General features: G+C 42.1%; 1 protein-coding gene across 8 annotated transcripts in view; it reads right to left on the bottom strand.

Annotated features, from left to right (window-relative positions):
* Positions 1 to 23886, bottom strand: part of ROBO1 (roundabout guidance receptor 1) — a 1468549-nt gene that overhangs the window by 14115 nt on the left and 1430548 nt on the right. For 5 of the 8 annotated variants that reach the window (XM_040338766.1, XM_040338761.1, XM_040338764.1 and 2 more), the window contains 4 exons: positions 23456 to 23701; positions 13467 to 13873; positions 12227 to 12379; positions 10804 to 10860 (listed from right to left, as the gene is read on the bottom strand). In XM_040338766.1, coding sequence (XP_040194700.1) covers positions 10804 to 10860; positions 12227 to 12379; positions 13467 to 13873; positions 23456 to 23701 — 863 coding nt within the window. The remainder of the gene's footprint in view (positions 1 to 10803; positions 10861 to 12226; positions 12380 to 13466; positions 13874 to 23455; positions 23702 to 23886) is intronic. The other 3 variants (XM_040338765.1, XM_040338768.1, XM_040338767.1) reach the window with 1 other exon arrangement.

Genomic DNA, 23886 nt, shown 5'->3' with positions numbered 1-23886 from the left:
AAGTGTCAGTAATGTCTGTAGGTAGCTGAAAGACAATAGATCATCACCTATTCAGCCAAAATGGTCAATGGTCAAAGACTTATACTATGGGGTAGATTCACGTAGAATGGCGTAACTTTGTGCGGGCGTAACGTATCCTATTTACGTTCCGCCTCTGCAACTTTTACAGGCAAGTGCCGTATTCTCAAAAAAAAGTTGCGGCGGCGTAGCGTAAATAGGCCGGCGTAAGCCCGCCTAATTCAAATTGTGAAGAGGTGGGCGTGTGTTATGTAAATCAGGCTTGACCCAACGTGATTGACGTTTTTCCTGAACAGTGCATGCACCGTCCGTGGAGTTTCCAAGTGTGCATTGCTCCAAAGTACGCCGCAAGGACATCATTGGTTTCGACGTGAACGTAAATGACGTCCAGCCCCATTCACGGACGACTTACGCAAACAACGTAACTTTTTCAAATTTTGACGCGGGAACGATGGCCATACTTAACATTGGCACGCCGCACTTACGCCACCATATAGCAGGGGTAACTATACGCCGGGAAAAGCCTAACGTAAACGGCATAACTGTACTGCGCCGGTCGGGCGTACGTTCGTGAATTCACGTATCTAGCTGATTTACATATTTTGACGCGTAAATCAGCGTACACGCCCCTAGCGGCCAGCGTAAATATGCAGGTACGATCCGACGGCGTAAGAGACTTACGCCTGTCGGATCTAATAGATATCTATGCGTAACTGATTCTAAGAATCAGGCGCATAGATACGACCGGCCGGACTCAGAGATACGACGGCGTATCTGGAGATACACCATCGTATCTCCTCTGAAAATCTGGCCCAAAGTGTACAAGAAAGTGTAAATAGGAAAGAACGCTGAAACCAAAATTGCTTTTGGTTCTCATGGTGAGATAAGTTATTACAACAGTGTTAAATTACTCAGGCTGTGAAACTCTCTAGCATGAAGTGGATTTGATTGCAATAGAGTAGCATAGGGAAAAAAAGTGTCATACAACAAGTACAGGCGTAAAGGAGTATTTACGTCAAAGTCCAACGGTAACAAGGCAATGTGTCAGAGGCTTTAACGTTCCCTCTCCATCAGGGAATTACCGGTGAGTGCAGGTTTGAATGGAATCACATGGGTAAATGAAAGGTGATACAACTTGGGAGTTGGGTGTTTTAATAATTTCCTCCAAAAGTCCTTTAAACCTGGCTATAGGCACCTTCGAATAATTAAACATTTTAATAACTAAACATTTTTAATATCTGCCTAATGGGAAATGCATCTTAAATAACTGATGAAATGCATTTTTTCCTAACCTGCACAATAATAAACCACATAACCATTAGCCAGCTACTCCCACTGCAATAACCTCATAAAATCAGATAATCCTGAAACATCTCAGTTTTGCTGACAGTCAGAGTCTGCTGAGGAGCCACCGTGTCCAGGTACACTGTCATGTTTCTGTTAAATGTCCTCTAATCTCAGATATAGGCTCCTGAGCATATACTCAAGGCAAAGAACAGATAATAAAGGTAGACCACTCATTCCAAAATTGCTTGTGCTCTTCCTGCTGTGTGCTTTGTAATTTTTTCCTATCAAGTACCTGCTATTCACGGACAGGCCAAAAAAAAAAAAAAAAAACTGTAAAACCCTTGTGTAGCCATTGATAAGAATCTATAATATTAAGCTTTCATATGATAATGGAAAATGATGCCCCTCTTTGAAAAATTGCTGACTGGTAATGAAATTCCTAATCAGATTGCTGTTGCTAAGAAGCGGGAGGCGGCAAAGCAAGAGATGCAGGAGACGAGCGTCCCTTCAACAAATTTACTAAGGCTGACAAGATGACAAAAAATAGGAAAACGTACAGAACATAAATTTCCAGCATGGCTTGCAAGCTGTTTTCCTTTGAAAGGCAGAAGAGGAAGGAATGTTGCAGTTTAATAAAAAAAAAGTGCGCCACCTGAGGCGTTTTCATTAAGGGCTTTTCTCTTCAACCATAATGCTGCTCGTATTTCCCTCGCAGAATTCTTTGGAAAACAAGCATTAACTTTTCAGCAGAAATCAATATTGTGTGTGAGGACATGGAGGGAGATGATTAGGAGCCTTCATATTTACTGTCTCAAAATGTTCTTGAAGTAACACATTATGTAGTGGCTTCACAGCAAGGGCACTTGAGGTGGCAGCAGATACATAGAAGACACAGCCCTAATTTAAAAAAATAAAGATTTGTCTCTTTACCCCTAAGCATACCCACTGTAACTCAACCTGAAAAGTACCGTACATTTTTTTGACCAAGCCTTTAAGATTTAAGTAAGTACTGCACAAAGATGAAATACATAAGGGAGCTGTTTCGCTTGTAAAAAGTATTTGTATTTCTGCCCAGCTAGGTATATGGAACAGAAAAGTTGTGTATAATATTGCGCACCCTGTAATGTATCTATACTTTAGGCTGCCAACATAACAAAGTGAACTCTTCGTGAACAAATAAAAATAAAAATGTAGCGCCAAAATGAATGACCTATATCCTGAGGTGGAGAAGGTAAGTGTATCACACCTTCTTTCCCTGGGTGGTCAGCAAAGAAGAAATATGAACCAATGAAGGTATAATATGTGTTAGTGAGTATCAGAAACCCTATCAAACGTGCACAGAAAACAGGCACACAGGAAGTAACACCCTGCTTGCCGTGTCTAAAATCTGTAAAGTGTCCCTAAAAAGGTGACATACCAAAATTCTGTGAAAAAGTAGTGATAAGATGTGATCAAAATCACAACCAAAAACAAAGTGACCTACTATTCGTGAATCACATGTAAAACACAAAAAATAAGGAATAACAGCACCGTATACTGACACACTAATGTGAGCAAAAATATAAACAGAAATATCAAATATGCATAATACATAAATGACCTAGTACAATGTCCCGTGAATGAGAAACGTGATATCTCAGTACTTGAGTACAGCCACAGCACTTGATGACTAGAGCAATCAGTGCCCCCTGCTGAATATTAAGTATACTTGATGTAAAATAGTCCTGTATACTATATAGTGGAGAAAATTTGAGAATCTTCAGCTGTATAGGGTGGAGCTTCAAATCTTCAAACAGTAGACATAGGAACAATAATAATGAATGTATACTCTTACCGGAACTGGTGGACCCCCTAACGCACCATATATATATGGAACAAATTCCAGTTGGGAAATGCAGTAGTGCCCCCTCTCTACCCTGTACCTTTTGATGAAAGAGCAGCCACGGACTGTTGAGGTTTGTAATGTCCTCCTGCCAACATGTGAAACACACCAGATTGTCTCCCAGGCCTTTCCATGCCTATGCCAGTCTGGGTGCTTTTGTATATGGGAAACCCCCCATGCAGAATGTCCAGAGGGGCAAAAGTAGTAAAGGATATTTAATATGATATTGTTTACATATTCAAGGGACCCTTTTTTGATTTTATGATAGAATAAGGTTTATATCCAAATGAAGATTTATATTTTTATTTTATATGGTATATTTGACCTTACTTTCACCTAAAGATCACTTTTTTTGATTCTTTTAATTTCTTTAATTGTATGGCTGCTGGGGTCAACAACCTGTCAATTGTGATCTACCAGTCAACCACAGTCAGGTGACTGGTAGGTCATAATCTCGTCCCTGCCTTGCCTGCTACTGTAAGAGCTGTGCTGGAAAGCGGCGAGCTGCTGGGAATCTGCCAAAAGCTGGCAAAGGCATCCCCCGCCCCCCACAGCACTTCGGAACGGGAAAAGCCTCTGCCGCCTATGACAACAGGCGAGTTCAGGCTCTTGCTTGAAAGCACCCAAGCTCATCCACAGAGTGTATAGTGATGATCCCCTCCGGCCCTCCTCTTTAGTCCATCCAAGGCACTTATGGATGACATCATGTGGGAAGGACGAGAGAGGAGAGCTGGCTGGGGCAGCACTAGAAGAGTTAGATCTGCACAGTAGCTTGCACTGCTCTGCATGAGGCCCCTAAAAGAGTTCCCTCTAATTCCTCAGTAGTGTGCCCATCGATGCCCACAGTAGTGTCCCTTTTGATATCCCCAGTGGCCCTGAGGAACCCAGTGGTGTGCCCCCCTGACTCTGCCATAACATGCCCTCTAGAACCCCCTGTATCATGCCGTCCTGAGCTCCATGTCCAGAGCCCTCCGGGCCTTACTGTACTGTGCCATCCTGACCCCTTCTACCATGCCTTCCTGAGCCACCTGTACCATGCCCTTCTGACCTTTCTGTACCAGGCCATCTTGGTGCCCCATATCATGTCTTCCTGAGGAGCCTCCCCCTCCCATACCATGCCCTCCTGAGCCCCCTGTACATTGCTTTGCTAACCCCCTGCCCTGCTAACCCATGTCCACTGCCCTACTTTTCCCTGTACACTGCACTACCTATTACTGACCTCTGTATACTGCACTGCCTACTACTGACCTCTGTATACTGTAAACTGACCTACCTACAGTACTACTGAGCACTGTACATGGACAAACCCATCACTTGCACTGGCTAGATCTCAGAGCAGAAAACCAAACAAGTCAGCCTGCAGTACTAGATGTTCTGTCTTCATGATGGACTCTGGCATCGGACTTGATGGTGTGACCAATTACTCCCCAGACATGAAAATATTGTGCATGAAAGTGAATGCCGAGTTTCTGGCTGAAGCTAACTTCTAAGGTAGGTTACATTTATATTTTTACAGTGACATTAATTTGATTATTATTTCCATGGTTTTTCCATGTCGTCCTTGTCCTTACTTTTCAAGGGGGGCTTGCTAGTTAACTTCTCAAAAAAAGCCGCTGCACCCTTAGGGACATTTGATCTTTTTCTAGTTTTCCAGAAAAAGCATGTTGTCCACGCTTGTTTGCATGAAAAAATATCAAAGACTGTAACACATAAAATCACTTGGAAATCGCTTCTGTACCCAATCCCAAGCATAGACTTGTAAACAAAAAGGAACCCTTATCATGGGTTGTATTTAACCCATTAACCATAACCCTTATTATGGGTTGTATTTGAAGCCGTTAACAACCATTAACAGGTTAACAATCATTAACCGCCCCATGGGCTTTGGGCTCAATTGATTCTGGGTTGTTAACAGCTTCAAAATGAACCCCCTGGGGCATATACAACCCATGATAAGATTTATGCACACCATTGTTATAAATATGTTTTAAGAGAAATGATATGGATCAAATCAGATGGCCTAATGGATGTTTTTCGCACTTTATGAATAAAGAATATATATGTTTTAGATTATCTGTGTGGTTCATTTGGTACTCTAATAGCCCCCTGCCACCAATTAATGGTTTCCTTTTTGCTTGTATGAGAAAATATCAGAAAATAAAATATGAAATGCAGTTAAAAGATCTCATACAGTAGACCCATTTGTAATTCAGTCCAAGAAACTACTATATGTTTCTGGTTGTAAAGTATGAATACATTATAGCAATTACAAAGCAACCAGACACAATGCAAACTGTAAGCTCAGTCAGTAAACTCCCATAGCTTTAATGTGTTAATGTCCTTTAAAGAGTAAGTTTCTAATATTGTTTAAAACCTGAAGCTTTTATTAAAATAATCTCCGGTGATCCTACCATGAAGGTCCTTGCTAAAGCACTCAGAGGCTGACAATGCTCTCTCCCTGCTTCCCAATTGTTCTCCTACTTTGTAAAGACTCATACACACGATCGGACTTCCATCTGACTTTTCAGTGGATTTTGGTCCGAAGGGCGTTGGCCGTGAACTTGTTCTGCATACACACAGCAGAACATTTTCAGCCAACATTCACCAAACCACTGTCTGATGTTTATCATTGGTTCTGAGCATGCGTTTTTGTACTTTGGATTTTAGTCTGATGGACTTGTGTACACAGGAATGGATGATCCGATGAAACGCATTTGTTTTCAAAGCGAAAGCGAACATTTGTCTGTGGAAATTCAGACAACAATTGTCCGATGGACCATACACACGGTCGGATTATCGGATAAAACACGTCCGACGGACCGGTGTTGTCGGAAAGTCCAATTGTGTGTATGGACCTTTACAGTCACGTGGGCTTTTTAGTGGGGACAACAGCTACTTCAGAACATACTACACAGGCATGGTTCCCTGTTGTCACCATCAGAAAACCTTCTCTGAAAAATATCATGCAGTTATTATGAGGAAATGGCTGCAAATAAGCTGAAAGAAACTGGGATTCAACAACAGATAAAAAAAGTGGGAAAGTGAGTATTTTATTTTGGACAATTCAATGTAGATGGTGCTACGGAATTCTGTACAACCAATCAGCAAAATACTATGCAGTGCAATGGGATAGAGTAATCAGCTTATCTCCAGTAATAAAGGTTTCAATAGGCTGCAGACATTTTTTCAGCTTTTCTAAATGTCGTGCACAAATCTTTCTATTCAAACGTGCCATTTCTGCTGCTTAGCTACTTTCATCAACTTGTATGGAGATTTAAATCTCAGCAAGCGACCATAGAACAAGTATAATATGAAATTGCAGATAGGTCATATTTATATAAAATGTGAAGAAATAAAAAAAGAAATCATGAAACACAAAGTATAATAGGGAAAATAATTATTTGATCCCCTGCAGATTTTGTAAGTTTGCCCACTTACAAAGAAATGAAGGGTCTGTAATTTTTTATCATAGGACTATTTTAAATGATAGAGTCAGAATATCAACCGAAAATCCTGAAAAAACATGAAACAAATAATATAAATTGAGTTTCAGTTCTGTGAATAAAATAAGTATTTGATCCCTACTTGGTGGAGAAACCCTTGTTGGCAAGCACAGAGGTAAGACATTTCTTGTAGTTGGTTACCAGGTTTGCACACATCTCAGGAGGGATTTGGTCCTACTCTTCTCTAAATTCTTAACCTCTTGCTGACTGCCCCACGTACATATACTGTGGGGTGGTGGCTCTTCTGCGCAGAGCCATGTGAGGTACGTTACCTTCGCACTTTCCGGGTCCGTGGCGCACACCCGCACCCACTATGAACGGTGGTCTGCCAATGTAAACAAGGCAGATAGAAATCCTGTGTTTCTGCTAAGCAGGAACACTGATCTCTGTTTTCAAACAGTTAAAGCATCCCCCACACAGTTAGAAAGCCCTCCCTAGGGACACATTTAACCCTTTGATCACCCCTGATGTTAAACCCTTACCTGCCAGTGTCATTAGTACAGTGACAGTATATTTTTATATATTTTTTATATTTTTAGGAACTGATCACTGCGTTAGTGTCACCGGCCCCCCAAAAAGTGTCAGAAATGTCACTTAGTGTCCGATTTGTCCACCGCAATGTCGCAAGTCACTAATAGCTGCCATTACTAGTAAAAATTCCATAAAAATATCCCATAGTTTGCAGACACGATACCTTTGCACTTTTTACTTACCTGATCCTGGAAAGTCCTGCGTCGCGAACGTGCTTGATCTTTGCCCGGGGTTCTCGGCTCTTCATTGGATAGATTGATAGCAGCGCAACCATTGGCTCGCACGGCTGTCAATCAAATCCAATGACGCGGGCGCCGGGAGGCTTGACGAAGTCATAAACTCGGCAGCTATGTACGCCAAATGTGTATGACACAGGAGCGTGCCTCGGAGGGGGTTAGCTATTGCAGGGAGGAGCCAAGAGAGCCGCCATGGGACCCCAGAAGAGGATGTTCGGGGCCACTCTGTGCAAAACGAACTGCACAGTGGAGGCAAGTATGACATCTTTGTTATTTTTAAAACAAAATACCTGAACCTTTACAATCACTTTAAGTGTTAAAGCTGAACTCCTGCTAGTGGGGCTCCCTTGTACAGCAAGGGTTAAATCTGTGTTTATCGCTGGAGTTCCCATAGACCACCCCTCACTCCCCAAGCAGTCGGCACTCAAATCTTCTCTCTGATACCCTGGCTTGTGGGCAATAGTCCCTGCATTGTACTTGGGTACATCACACTGCCTGTAACCGTCAGGGTGTCAGGGAGAATAGGCTACAGGACCCAATCTTACAGTATGGAGAAGGCTTGCTGGAGCAGGGTATCAGGAAAGTAAAAGTGTTTGTTACAGGTACCCTAGGCATAAACAAGCATTTAATCCATGCAGTATAAGGGGGGGGGGGGCTGCAATGGGAAGATTTTTTTTTTCTCCTTGGAGTTCAACTGTAAGCTGGTTGGCTTTCCTCATTTGGAGAACCTATATGTATTCCTTCCCATACCTCAAGCATTTTGTACAAATAAGTAATGCTCATTCGTACTTACCTTTTTACCAGCTATTGGGGAGATTTATTTTCCTTTAGAGACAACAGGAAGTTAGAGGAAGTCTCTCCAAAGCAAGAGAAATATCCTCTTAGGCAAGTGTCAACCGACCAAGTATCCCCATGGCAAGATTTTCCTTCTCCCTGTTCTGGTGACAACTCCAAATTTTTGATTTTTCCAGTGCTGGTGACATTGGTCACAAGGACAAATGGAACAAGTGAATCTACCCAGCGGGGTTCTAACACTTCCCTACGCTATCCAAAACTGAAAAACACTTTAAGGGGTCATGCTGATTTGCTCCTATAGATGGAATCATAAATTAGGGCTTTGAAAACTCTAGCTTTGAGCACTCACCTTGACTTGCTGCATTTTTAGTAATATCATGTAATTAAATGAAAAGCCCATCGGGGAGCGTGAGACTTCTTTAACAGCCATGGGTGTCCCTGCATATAGATCTTTCTGAGAGTTTAAGTGCAGAGAATCTCCAAATTGTTCTTGGGGGAAACTTACAACCTATGCTGTAATTTTCTGCACCGCTAATGGAATATTTGCAAATAATTGGTTTTAAATCTAAATCAATAAAAATGGAATTCAGTGTCAGCAAGTTAAGTGTATTGATTGCCGATAAGAGTGCTTTGGAAAATATTGCAGTTCACGTCAGTTGTCTATCATGGGCAAAATGAAAATAATTCATCATTATGCAGTCAATGGATTGATTTTATATAATATATATACTTTCCAAGGCAAGCTTTCATTGTTGGTAATGGGCTAATTACTTCCATTAGCAAAACACACATAATGCAACAGACTATTCTTACATTCCTCCAATTGTGTGCTTTTCATGTCAAATGGAGATAATTATGCAGACTCGTTCGAGAGAGGGGGGGGGGGGGGGGTATTTTTGTATAGCATCACCTACTAAGCAATCTGTCATTTTGTTTGTTGAACAGACATATTCTTGAAACAAGGTCAGCTATAAAATACACAATATTGAGATGATATTTAAACACTGCATACAATGGGTCTGCAGACATTGTGTAAGGCCTTGTACACACGACCGAGTTTCTCGGCAAAAACCAGCAAGAAACTGCTGTTTTGTTTTTTTTTTGCCAAGGAAATCGGTCGTGTGTACACTTTTCGACGAGGAAACTGTCGAGGATCTCGTCGAGCCAAAAAGAGAGCATGTCTTCTTTTTCCTCAATGGGAATGGGGAAATTTGGCTCCCTGAGATCCTCGACAGCCTAACAAGGAACTTGACGAGCAAAACGATGTGTTTCACCCGTCGAGTTTCACGGTCTACGAGGCTTAAAGCAATCATATTACAGCTGTTATATTCTCGCCAGCACTAAGAAATGAGAGCTGGGATCTGATTGGCTGCTAGCTGCTAATAATCTACTTCCATTTTATTCTGCTTCTATCAGTCTAAAGCCTCGTACACAAGATCGGATTTTCCGACAACAAATGTGTGATGGCAGGTTTTTGTCAGAATATCCGACCGTTTGTATGCTCCATTGGGCAACTGTTGTCGGAATTTCCGACAACAAATGTTTTATAGCATGCTTTCAAAGTTTCCGACAACAAATTTATGCCGTCGTATTATCTGATCGTGTGTACAAGTCCATCTGAAAAAAATTCAATTCAAATTTGCATGCTCCGAACCAATGTTAACCATAAGACAACATTAGCAGAAGTTGCCCAAAGGCTGGCGCTAAAGAGCTGAAAAAACATGTCGTTTTGTGTATGTTGGTTGAAAAAGTTCTGCCGTCTGTATGCAGAACAAGTTCACGGCTAACGCCCTTCCCACAAAATTCCACGGATTTGTCCAATGGAAATCTGATCGTGTGTACGAGGCTTTAATATATTTTGGTTGACAAATCTCTCCCCAAGTTTGCAATCAGCCTTCATTGCTCTCATTCATGAATTGGTTGCAACCATTTTAATTTCTAAAACCCTCACAGCGTTTTTTGTATATTTCCTTCCACTTCCTGGTCTCACAGGCTTTGGTGAGGCAGCGGGAGCCATCGGCTCCTTCTGCTGTCAATCAAAGCCAGTGATAAGGCATCAGGGGGGCCAGGGCTGAGTTTATAAACACAGACAGAATGGCTCGGGATCAAGTCTGCAGGTTTGACACGTTAGGATGCAGCTTCCTGTAGTGGCACATCGAGAAGAGGAGGGACCGGGATCACTGGGGCGGGGACCCAAGAAGAAGAGGTTTGGGTCTGCTCTGTGCAATTCCATTTTTTACATTTAAAATCACTTTAATGCTCAGGGCCAGTGGGAAGAGCTCCCAATCATGCAGCAGTGTGATTAGCTGCACAGTCCTAAAGGCATCAGCAGCCTTCCTACAGGCTCCTGATCGTTAGTAAATGACCATGAGCTGTTGGTGATAGCTCAATTACAGTTTTTGGGATGCATATGGAGCAGAATATAACAGCAATGTAAATATGTCATGGCTGGGCGTTAAAGTGGAACTGTAATAAAAAAAAAGAAATGGTAAATAGGCAGATTTTTTAATGCAGAAGAATTATATGCATGCTCAGACGATCTGTACAGTACCTGGAAGAAGACTGAAGATGTCTGTGTCCGGTGAGTAAGCTCTGGGACACTGCAGCACTGGAGTGGGTAAAAGAGTAAAGTTCCACTTTAAAGCCAACCTGCCCTGATGCCGCAAATATGCGTTTGCTGTTGTAAAGGGCCTAAAGTGAATCTACAGTATGCTTTGCCTTTACATATAAAAAGTAAAGGTCTGATTTATTTCAGACCTCCCCAGCAGTTTATTCTTACTCTGCTTCCACTCTACTGCTCTATTCTGTCAGTAGGAACTAAGGAAATCCCATTGTAGGCTACAGTTTTAGTCTCTGGAATTGTAGCTTACACCGGGCTGTGGACAAGTCCTGATTGGCTCTGTGCTGTCACACGTTCCTCCATACCTTGAAGTACTGGGAATTTCCTTTGGCTCTCAGGGCTGAATTGAAGGGGCGAATGAAGGCAGGGCCATCTTAATGCAAGGGCACTCCTGGGCACTGCCCAGGGGCCCCAGGTACATGGGGGCCCCACAATAATCTTGCATTACATCATACTTTCCAACTGTCCCGGATTTGTTGGGACAGTCATGCTTTTTACTAAACTGTCCCTATATGGTTGTGTCCCAGTAAGGGTCCCAGAACCTATACTGTGCCCTCCTGATCCCAGCGTTGTGCCCTCCTGACCCCCCTGTACTGTGCCCTTCTGCATTCCCCCCTGTACTGTGCCCTCTGTGTTGACTAGTCTTGGATGTATGGAATGTTTTTCTTTTGTAAAAATCGATTTTATTGAAAGTACTAATGAATATATGTTTAATTCTATCAACTATTTATACTTTATTTCTTGAAAGTACTGCAGGTGTGTAAATTGGGGCAAACTGATGGGGCCCCAGTGCATTACTTTGCCCATGGACCCATGATGCTATTAAGACAGCCCTGAATGAAGGAAAGTTAAGTTGGGGAGGTAGTAATATTAAAGCAAATATGTTGCTTTGCCCTGAATTAGACTAGTGATTTACATAAGAAAGGATGTTTGGATGTTTTTATTGCCTTTTCAGCTCACAAAGGAAACTGCATTTTGGCAAGGTCAGCAAGTATTTTCCCCAAACTTCTGAAATATTTTATGTTATGCAAATCAAAACAAAAATTCAAATATAAGAAATATGGTTTAAATCAGCAAAGGGGATATCACTGTGGACAGAAAATACTAATTTGTTTGCCGCTAAAAGTAGAAAACCCTGTTTTGTATCAGAACAAAAACTGCAAAATGACATTCTACATTGATAGCTCAACAAGATTCATTAGCACAATAAAATGTGCTAAAACACATTAAAAATAAATTAGACCTCCAAAAATGTGAAACTTGGAAAAAAAATTGGAGCGACGAGCTTCACACCATATGCATTGAAATGAACTGTAATAAAAGCCTAATTGTGTTGTATTTAAATGAGTCTCACCATCTGTGTAGACTTCTTTTCGGAGATGTCCTTGTTGGTGTTTCTGTTTTTTGGCCGGGCGACTTTTCTGTATAACAGCAGTGCTCATGTTACTATCTGTAGACACAGGACTTGTGGGCCTCTGACAATGAGCTGGATGGAAATGTCTACGACCTGAGAAAAGAGGAGGTAAGGTGGTAAACATACTATGCTAAATAATTTTATTTTTCAAACTTTGAATAATAAATCTGCATACAAGACCTGGAAAACGGTTTTGATTAAGGCTAGGTTCACATGGCTCCAATATGCAGATAAGAGCCCTGATCGCACTGTGATAGCAGTGGTCTCTCTGCAGCGATCTGAGATGCCCTGAATATTTCACAGCTAGAGTCCCGTAATCAACAAGGGAATGTGAACTGGAGAAATCATATGTGGAGGCTGCTGCTCTGACAAAGATCTTAACTGCAGACTGCTACATGGGAGAGATGTTCTGCTTTTACTGGAGCCAATTTCCAGACAACACAAAGGAGAAAGTCCCAACAAATCATTGATCTCTATCAAACTTGAATGTTGAGGAATACATTAGGACTGTGTTGACATGTTTTTGTTTGCTTTGGGATTGGAATTGCATCTCCCCCCATACAAGTCCATGTGAATTTAAAGTAGATAAAGAAGATAAAGTAGATGAAATGTAGGTCAAGTGTACCTGCAATAAACTCTGAAGCCTCGTACACATGATCAGTCCATCCGATGAGAACGGTCTGAAGGACCGTTTTCATCGGTTAACCGATGAAGCTGACTGATGGTCCGTCGTGCCCACACACCATTGGTTAAATAACCGATCGTGTCAGAACGCGGTGACGTAAAACACAACGACGTGCTGAAAAAAACGAAGTTCAATGCTTCCAAGCATGCGTCGAATTGATTCTGAGCATGCCTGGATTTTTAACTGATGGTCGTGCGTACTAACGATCAGTTTTGACCTATCGGTTAGGAATCCATCGGTTAAATATAAAGCAATTTGGCTTTTTTTTAACCGATGGTTAAATAACTTATGGGGCCCACACATGATCGGTTTTGACTGGTTTTGAATGGTTTCAGGTGCATCTTAAACTGAGGTCAAAAGCACACTACATTTGCCCAACAAAGCCTGTCCTAACTGGCCTTATGTCAGCTAATCTACCAGTTGGTTGCATGTTTAAAATGACAGCTATCATATAAAAATATGTATATATGTAAAAAGGAAAAAGAAAAAACACACCTCCCACTGCTTCATGCATTTGGTGTCTTGCTACTTTTAGTCCAGCATATTCTGCAGCAGCTGCCACAGCCTGTGCAAAATCAGCATCTGTAAAAAATGAACCGTCAGATGAACTGACACTTGAACGTCCGCTGGAGACATTGTCTTCCTCAGAAGCAGAGCCCCATCCATTGATCATAGAACCAGTTACAGAGCTTTCTAAGTCTCCAATGCTGGAGGCGGGAGTCTGCTCCAAGCCACGTAATAGAATTCTGCGGCTCTGGATCTTGTTTTCCATCTCCATGTCATCTCCTTCATCTTCTGGAACATCTGTATCCATGTCTGACACTATCGGCCCAGAAATGTACCCATAAGTATGAGGCGGAGATATGGGCCTTGGTGGTGGAGGAGGGCTTATTTGATGCCGTCTGCATGAAATAAAAAAGAAAGTACAATTTTAATGTGTCAAAGATTTAACATGATATATAAGTCTCAACTTATAAAACTTTCAGAAAAAAGAGTAAGAATCTTTATTTTCAGCCTTGTGACTGAAATTATAAATTCTCATGTCATGAAAATTACCGCCAAGTCTTTACAAATAATGATACGTATCCTAGTACATTAGCTTTGAGATCCGAAAGTGTATGAGTGTAAAGATCTGTAAGACGATAAAAGGCACTGTAACTCATTGTAGCCAAGCAGACATTACCTTTCCAATTTTTGGATTCCAGCAAATATTAGATATATTTGATTCAAGTAGATATGCTGCTGTACTTTGTATATCTGTATTGCTTTTGTCACTGCCTTACCTAGTGGCGTAGCCAATGGATTGGAAGAACTAACTATTGGGCGAAAAGGTTCAAGCTTCCAGCCTTGCTCCCATAATGTCAGCTTTTATAGACCATAGACCACCACTTTCTATGAGAACAGTCTGGATCTTTCAAGAACCACATGGACAACCAAGTATTACTCCATCCTTTTTAGTGTTATATGGCTTAGAACTTTTTCTGATCAAAACTGGTGGCTCCCCCACTGGGCAATTATGAGTCATACGCTACAGTTGGAAGAAATGTCCTATGAGGATCTAATTGCCAACAGGGGAGGTTACAGGGTGCCATGTTACCAACTACATGAAGGTTATATGTTATGATATGGGCACCCCTCCCTGGGAGTCTTCCAGTGATGTTCCACATACAGTATGTGCCATAATTCACTCTGGCTTTACTTTGCTCATATGTGGGTTGGTCTTATACTGTAATATATTTCATTAAAGGACATCTTCATGGATTCTGAATGATATCTGAGCATATGCAGTGGTTCATCTACACCATTCATATGTGGCTTGGTCCCACAATATTTTCTATCAAAAGATTTTTCCATAGAATAATACTTAGCCGGATATAGTTATCTAATTTTGAAAGCTAATGGAGAGGCTTAATTTGTGTGATTTAGTTCAGGCAGACTATGCCCCTACAGGGGTATATATATATATATATATATATATATATATATATATATATATATATATATATATATATATATATATATATATATATATATATATATATATATTTATTTACTAATATTTTGATCTGCATAACCTTGCCTTTTTTTATTTTTTGGTGGGGGGAGCTTAGATATTATTTCCCATGCAGCTGCTATGGTTGAATTTTTAATAATTGGGCAATTATGATCGAACTAACTAGACAGTGGGGTTTTGTATGTTCGAGGTAATAAAGTTATATTTCTTTAATCATTACATGTGTCAGGCTATTTGCTGGGTCTCTCAAACATACATCTACTCTGGGAAACATTAGACATTTAGGTTGAGGTTGAGCTTCAGTCTGGTCTTTATTTATTTTTCTTCCTTCAACTAGCAACTATTATAAGCCTAAAGATGTGCAGTTCTTAGGCCTGACCCAGCTTTTACTTTTCAGTACACAAAGATATTGTCAGCATGATTTATCAGCTTAAAGAGGCTTTTATGTACACAAGCCATGTTGTATGAGTCACTTATGTTTATGTTGTTAGTACAGGCATACTCCACTTTTAAGTACACAATGAGGTTTATTTACTAAAGCTGGAAAGCGCAAAATCAGGCTCACTTCTACATAAAAACCAATGAGCTTCCAGGTTTTATTACCAGGCTTAATTGAACAAGCCGGGGTTAGAAGCTCATTGGTTTCTATGCAGAAGTGAGTCTGATTTTGCACTTTCCAGCTTTAGTAAATAAACCCCATTGTGTACTTAAAAGTGGGGTATGCCTGTAATGAACATTTTTTGTGAGGCACTACGTTACAATTTGCACCAGGGCCCAGAAAAGTTTAACTACACCTATATTGAATATGCCCATAAGACTTCTAATAATCATAATCTCATACACCTTGTACCTGGTGCAAAAGAGTGTGATGGAATAATCTGTCTTTCTCATAACAATCAACCAGATTATTTTCTATACGTCTCCAGTTTAGGAAAGGAAATGATAAAAGAAACTGATTGGATGAAAGAAGATTTATTTGTTCATACATTTACATCATAAATGTACATAATACCAAATTGTGTGTGTGTTTTAATTGTAAGATGCACCAGTAATTAAAGTGGTTCTAAAGGCAGAAAGTTTTTTTTACCTTAATGCATTTCTAAAAAAAACATCTGCATACAGCCCCCCAGCCCCCTCTCATACTAACCTGAGCCCGGTTTTGAGCCAGCACTGTGCACAAGAGCAGGAACTCTCTTGGCTCTCTCTATCCTCATTGGCTCAGAGACAGCAATGGGAGCCACTGGCTCCTGCTGCTGTCAATCACAGCCAGTGCGGAGGAAGCAGGGGTCGGAGCCTTTACAAACACTTTAGGCTGAGAGTACATATTAATTTCCAATAGATGCATCTGTTTATCGTGTGGATAGGGGGAACTGTTGCTGGATCCAATTACAGTCCATCAAATTGTAAAACAAAAACCATTGCATAGTTATCACTGAATGTTGTGTTTTGAGTGAGCTCCCCTTTAATTATCTATTTATTTATCTTGTGTTATGCAAAAATATATTTGAATACACACTATATCCTTCATTTAGTACCATAAAGTGCAGAAAACTCCAAAACCTAACTTTGTTAATTTGCAAAAAAAGTAGAAATTAGCAATTCCTTCTGCATACATTTTTCTCTTAAATGTTTAAAAAGCTATTTGTGGAGGAGCTAATTAATTTGGTGTTTATTAAAAACATCAGCAAGGAAGTGAGAAACACATGTGAACCTATGAGAAGCTTCAACCTAATGTAGTAGAACTCTTAAATAATACAAGTAAAATTCTAATAGTATATTACTTTTTATCCCCACAAAACTCTGACACAAAATTAATCAAGGTGAAGTAATAGACTTACCAATAAGAGACTTGGCACAGAATACTATAATTTTATAAAGTATTATAATGCACATTCCCCTAACGTGTATGCAGAGAACTGTGAACGACACTGTTATTTTTGGCACACTTGGAAGTCTCTCGCAGTTCCCACGCACTAAACGTTCTCAGGTGTTTACAGCAGTTCTTAAATGAATCACTGCATTCACACTAATACTGTGCTGGCACCGGAGTGAACTGAAATTGACTTCCTGCTCTACTAGCATACGTATACTGTATATGTACATGCCAAATACTGTATCTACTGTTGCACTATAGAATTAATGTTTTACCAAGCTACAGAAACAATGACAATAAGTACTGAAAAATATGCATTAACAAATAAGCATTAAAATAGACAAAACTTTTTTTCTTCATTTTGGATAGAGTAAGGGAGGGTGACATTTTTGTCCTATTGCAAAGATTTCCCTTTCACATCCCGTTTCATAGCCAAACAGGAAGTGAGAGGAAATACCTGCAAGGTAAGGAAATGTGTTGTGGACCCCCAGGTCACTAGAGTTAGTGTCCCAATTGGAAGATTTTCCCTCTATTACTTTTCCAGGGACAACCCAAAATTTTGGATTTTCTTTTACTTTTACTTTCAATGATAATGGTTAACAGGAAAAATAGAGAGGGAGAACCTCCTTAACGGGAGCACAGACAGCAATAAAAACTGACAAGTGCTCCAATCCCTCTTCACTCTATCCAAAACAAAAAAAAGTTTTGCCGTTAGTTATACTTTAAGCCTCAAGTCAGGACTGCCTTAGCAAAGAGGCAAATAGCTTTTGCCCAGGATCCATAGAAATAAAGAATTTCTCTTAAATACAATAGTTTTAATGGAAGTAGGCTTCTGCCAATAATGGCTTATCAAATAATAAATGGAATTTAGGAATAAGGCACACTAAGGGCCTACCCTACACCACTGGCAAAACATTAAAATTGAGGTAAGACTGTCAGTACAATATTTTTCTGACTGCATATCTATTTCTGTGATTTAATTTCAGCTAAATAAAACAAATACTACTTTATATAACCTCTGGAAAAAAAAAAAAAAAACATAAAGTCGATTCTATTACAGCATGTGATGTAACTTGTTTTATCAAAACAACAAACATCATTCAGTAGTTTAAGGCACTGATAAGCTGCAGTTTATTGGCGTTTTGGCTTTTTTTTTAAAGCCCATAATCTGAACTCTATGTTAGCCTAGGTGCCCGTGGGCATTTTTTAGTGTTAATGAGCTTTGGAGTTTATTGGCTTTTTTCTGAACGCCCAAAATTTGCATTCAAAGTGCAGTTTTTTGGCGGGAAAAAACACTCAAAAACGCTGAAAAACAACGAAAAACACTCAAAAACGCGTAAAAACGCTCAAGAACACAGGTGCCAGCGTTTTTTAATCCATTGAAAAAAAAAAAAAGCTACACTGAAAAACGCTGATTAAAGCTATTGCAAAAACGCTAAAAAAAAATTGAAAGGCTCCCTGCAAAGCTACTGGCGTTTTTTTATAGCTTTTATCAGCTTCAGTGTGCATGGAGCCTAACAAGGTCAGAAGCATAAAATTAAATTTCAATGTACAGTAGGTGAACCCGATTTTGTGTCAATCTCGCTCTCTTTCTCAGCGAGATTGAGCACCTACGAGCCCCATCGCGGGAGCCAGCGCCGAGCTGGCTTGCCGCGATGGATACAGAGCCGTCATAGAAGCGACGGGAGATCCGACTTGGATTCCCGCCAATTCTACACGTGTGCGGCGTTTGTTATGAATCCTGAAGGGGAAGTCCCCGCCGGATTTTAAATAAAAATCCGGCATGGGTCCCCCCTCAGGAGCATACCGGGCCCTTAGGTCTGTTATGGGTTGTAAGGAGAGCCCCCCTACGCCGGAAAAAACGGCGTAGGGGGTCCCCCTACAATCCATACCAGACCCGTATCCAAAGCACGCTACCCGGCCAGCCAGGAAGGGAGTGGGGACGAGCGAGCGCCCCCCCCCCTCCTGAGCCGTACCAGGCTGCATGCCCTCAACATGGGGGGGTTGGGTGCTCTGGGGCAGGGGGGCGCACTGCGGCCCCCCCCACCTCAGAGCACCCTGTCCCCATGTTGATGAGGACAGGGCCCCTTCCCGACAACCCTGGCCGTTGGTTGTCGGGGTATGCGGGCGGGAGGCTTATCGGAATCTGGGAGCCCCCTTTAATAAGGGGGCCCCCAGATACCGGCCCCCCACCCTAAGTGAATGAGTATGGGGTACATCGTACCCCTACCCATTCACCTGCAAGAAAAGTGGTAAAAACACAAATAAACCACACAGTGTATTAAAATATTTTATTTTTCTGCTCCGGAGGCCGCCCCCTGTCTTCTTTATTAGCTCTTTTACCAGGGGGGGCTTCTTCTTTGACGTCTTCGGGTGGGTGGGGGCCGCCGTCTGGTTCTCTTCCACCGCCAGGGGGGGGTGGCTTTTAAAAAAGCCCCCACCCCCCCGGCGGGTTTCCTCCGGCGTCTTCGGCGGGGCTCTTCTTCTTCCGCTATCCCGACGGGTCTTCTCAACTCTCCGGGGTTCTCCTTCTGTCTTCGCCGCTCTCCGTTGTTGACTCGTCGCACCCCGGTTCTTCGTCTCGCTGTCCGGTGTCTTCTTCCGTGATGTACGTCTTCTCCTTCCGTGCTGTGATGAGTTCTTCTTCCGTGCTGTGACGTCATGTTCTTCACTTCTCTCCTTCTCCCGATGTTGCCACGCCGGTCCTCCTCGCTGAAATGACGGATGCGCGCCTTGCATCGGACCTATATAGGCCTCACAGTCCCATCATGCTCTGTACCTACCCATGTGATACCTACCCACGTGGTAGGTATCACATGGGTAGGTACAGAGCATGATGGGACTGTGAGGCCTATATAGGTCCGATGCAAGGCGCGCATCCGTCATTTCAGCGAGGAGGACCGGCGTGGCAACATCGGGAGAAGGAGAGAAGTGAAGAACATGACGTCACAGCACGGAAGAAGAACTCATCACAGCACGGAAGGAGAAGACGTACATCACGGAAGAAGACACCGGACAGCGAGACGAAGAACCGGGGTGCGACGAGTCAACAACGGAGAGCGGCGAAGACAGAAGGAGAACCCCGGAGAGTTGAGAAGACCCGTCGGGATAGCGGAAGAAGAAGAGCCCCGCCGAAGACGCCGGAGGAAACCCGCCGGGGGGGTGGGGGCTTTTTTAAAAGCCACCCCCCCCCTGGCGGTGGAAGAGAACCAGACGGCGGCCCCCACCCACCCGAAGACGTCAAAGAAGAAGCCCCCCCTGGTAAAAGAGCTAATAAAGAAGACAGGGGGCGGCCTCCGGAGCAGAAAAATAAAATATTTTAATACACTGTGTGGTTTATTTGTGTTTTTACCACTTTTCTTGCAGGTGAATGGGTAGGGGTACGATGTACCCCATACTCATTCACTTAGGGTGGGGGGCCGGTATCTGGGGGCCCCCTTATTAAAGGGGGCTCCCAGATTCCGATAAGCCTCCCGCCCGCATACCCCGACAACCAACGGCCAGGGTTGTCGGGAAGGGGCCCTGTCCTCATCAACATGGGGACAGGGTGCTCTGAGGTGGGGGGGGGCCGCAGTGCGCCCCCCTGCCCCAGAGCACCCAACCCCCCCATGTTGAGGGCATGCAGCCTGGTACGGCTCAGGAGGGGGGGGGGCGCTCGCTCGTCCCCACTCCCTTCCTGGCTGGCTGGGTAGCGTGCTTTGGATACGGGTCTGGTATGGATTGTAGGGGGACCCCCTACGCCGTTTTTTCCGGCGTAGGGGGGCTCTCCTTACAACCCATAACAGACCTAAGGGCCCGGTATGCTCCTGAGGGGGGACCCATGCCGGATTTTTATTTAAAATCCGGCGGGGACTTCCCCTTCAGGATTCATAACAAACGCCGCACACGTGTAGAATTGGCGGGAATCCAAGTCGGATCTCCCGTCGCTTCTATGACGCGCTTGCTGGAATGTGCTGTCACTATTCCAGTGAGTGTGAGATGTCGGCGAGATCTCGGCACCCTGTCGCCGAGTATCAGCGCGACGCTGTCGTGCTAAAAGCACAATATCACAAACACCTACTGTAGTAAAGAGTAAAGCCTTGTATACACAGAATATTAGAAGAATGAACGCTCATTTATTTTTGTCCTTGCATGTTAGTCTTATATTGAAAATTAAGAACTTTGGAAGTGATGTAATGTTTTGCATTGTATTGTAATGTATTCTTTCGTTTCCAAGCATGCATAGTCTTGGTCTTCCAATTGTCTTTGGACAAATACTGTACTGATTAAACAAAATAGACATTCTGGTATCATACGGGAAAATGTTTTGTGTTTGTCCCTTCAGATTAGTCCGGACTGTCAGGATCGGCTCTCGAAAGCTGTGTACTAACAATCAGATTGTCGTACGATTTTCTGATTGTGTGTACTAGAAACTAGACATATCTTTGGTGGCTTTCTATACTCTGCCCCACTGCTTAAGGTTAATAAATTAATTATCAGTTACATCTGGCTGTTGTCTGCTTTACAATCTTTTGATCATTTCAAGGAAAAGCATTTGTGTTAAGCAGGACACCTTATGAGCTATAGCCGCAATGTGATCGACTTTTGAAGAGGTCGTAGATATGGATGGAACAGAGAAATAGAAGGTCACAAATAAATCCATGGAGGGTAATAGGGTTGATTTATTAAAGGCAAAAAAGCGGTTCATGTTTCAAGTGAAGTTGGACTTTGCAATTAAATTCATCCCAGGGCTAAGTGAATGTGGTGACGTTTCACTTTGCAAAGAATACCCAATCACGTGCAAGCATTTTTGCTTGGGCATGATGGAAATCGGCAGAGCAGTACCTCACTCACTAAGCTTTGGGGCAAAGTCCGTTGCAATATGCAACTTCCTTTACAAAGTGAACATGGAGGGTATGAGGTACAAATACAATCTAGTGTATAAATCCCAGCAGTGGCACATACAGCTGGCCATAGAAGTAAATGGCTGTGTTCAGCTTGTACTAGGATAAATTGGGATATTCTTGCATTTGGGAAATACATCATAAGTGTATAAAAGCACTATGGCCGGCTGTACAAGCAACCTGCAGTTCCCTAGGTGAGGAATACAGTTGGTGTTTTTACACTAGAAATCATATGCACATCTTATTGTCCATGTGTAAAGCCTCGTACACACGACCGAGGAACTCGACGGGCGAAACACATCGTTTTCCTCGTCGAGTTCCTTTTTAGGCTGTCGAGGAACTCGACAAGGCAAGTTTCTCCATTCCCGTCGAGGAAATAGAGAACTTGCTCTCTTTTTGGCTCGTCGAGTTTCTCGAAAGTTTCCTCGACCAAAATGTACACACGACCGAACGTTTCCTCGGCAAAAAAATATCTCCCAGCAAGTTTCTTGCTGGTTTTTGCAGAGAAACTCGGTCGCGTGTACGAGGCTTCAGAGCTCTAATTTATTAAGAAAAATAAGCTTTAAGGATACAGAATATGTTATACACCATGTATTTATTTGTGATCTTCAGGCTGTTTTTTCCATCCAGATCTATGACCACTTTAAAAGCAATAGTAGTTGATCACTAAAGTGACCTGCATGGGCCCACATACATCCCCAAGTGTTAGTTGTGTTACTTTTTATTGCTGCAAACAATGTGGAATAAGGAGTAATTCCCTTTAGAAAACTTGTCTCCAACGAAAACTGGTTGTTGGCAATCTGAATCATCTGCTGACTTCCTTTTGGGAATACCAGTTGCTTGTCACAATTAGCCCAAAGTGTCATAGCCCCTACAGAAGCCCATGAATTCTCCATACTATACAATAAACGACAATGGGGTAATCTAGTTCCAAGAGAGTGTCTCCTTTGTTATAGTGCTGTGCCAGGAAGATTATAACATTAAAACCTCAGAAAGATTTAGGGACTGTACACAGGATTTTTAAATGTCAGAATTGATTTTCTCCCCATACCGGTCAACAAGAATGCAAAAGCAGCTTGATGCATTTTAAAAGGATGTCAATTACATATCAGAAGGAGGTCAAATATTGACCAGAAACACCTGTAAAATAACTCTGATGGAATTCAGAAGCATCCAAAGCTGATTTAAAGTTGTAGCTCACTGCATCTGAAAGTGTGCTGTTTTTGTTCAGTGGGATAAATTTGGTCTTTTCTTTTCAAGCACAGCCATACGTTTTACATGATAATACGCTGGGGCATGGCTCACTACTCGGAGGAGATTCATCTGTAACAAGAGTTGAGCATTCACCTGCCTCTTGTGAGGTGTGGTTTTTGCCTTGCCAGCAATTGATGTTGTTTTATGGGCTATGCCCTCAAGTTTAATTCTAGGGTCAGTCTAATGCCTGTCTGGCACTGATGGTGAAAAAAGGCCTCTTAGATTATGTGTTTGTTATGGGTGCTCATGGCATAACTGTGTCATTGTTACTTGGTACACTTGGAAAGTTGTTACATTTGGAAAATTCAATAAAACTGTGGCCTTATCCTATTTCCAACCTAATCAGCTTTTGTGTCCTTTTTGGGGGCGCAAGCTTTTGGTTTATTAGTTGGTCATAAACAAGCCTACGCTTCTCAGCAATCATGGCTAATTATTGTCAGAGAGACACCCGATATATTACCTTCTCTCAAGGTGATGCTGAGCAAGACTTAAATCCTCTTGGCAGTTTTGAAGCATTGGCTGAAGCTCCTCCTGAGGGGATGGAGTGAGTGTGGCAGTAGACTGGTGGCTGTAGGACACAGCAGCAGGAGAAGAAGCAGCCCCTCTTATTGGTGGTGTCGGACCTCTCTCGTCTTCTTCTTCTAACTCGTCTTGCTGGAGATACATTCTTGTTGGCGGCATGGGACATGGTAGTTCTCTCTCATAGCTTAAAATATATTTTAAAAACGTACAGGTTTTAAAATGTGTATGCTGATCTAATTTACTGTGATCTGATTTAAAATCGGTATCTACAATAGACAAAGATATGTCATAATATTGTAATTCCCTTGTCTACTGTTACATGAAAATGTTTGTGGTACAAAAAGCATCATATTTTTTTTTTTTTTTTTC

The sequence above is a fragment of the Rana temporaria genome, chromosome 2 (genome assembly GCF_905171775.1).
Source record: "Rana temporaria chromosome 2, aRanTem1.1, whole genome shotgun sequence".
NCBI classification, from domain to species: Eukaryota; Metazoa; Chordata; class Amphibia; order Anura; family Ranidae; genus Rana; species Rana temporaria.
This window is presented reverse-complemented; position numbering and strand designations above follow the sequence as displayed.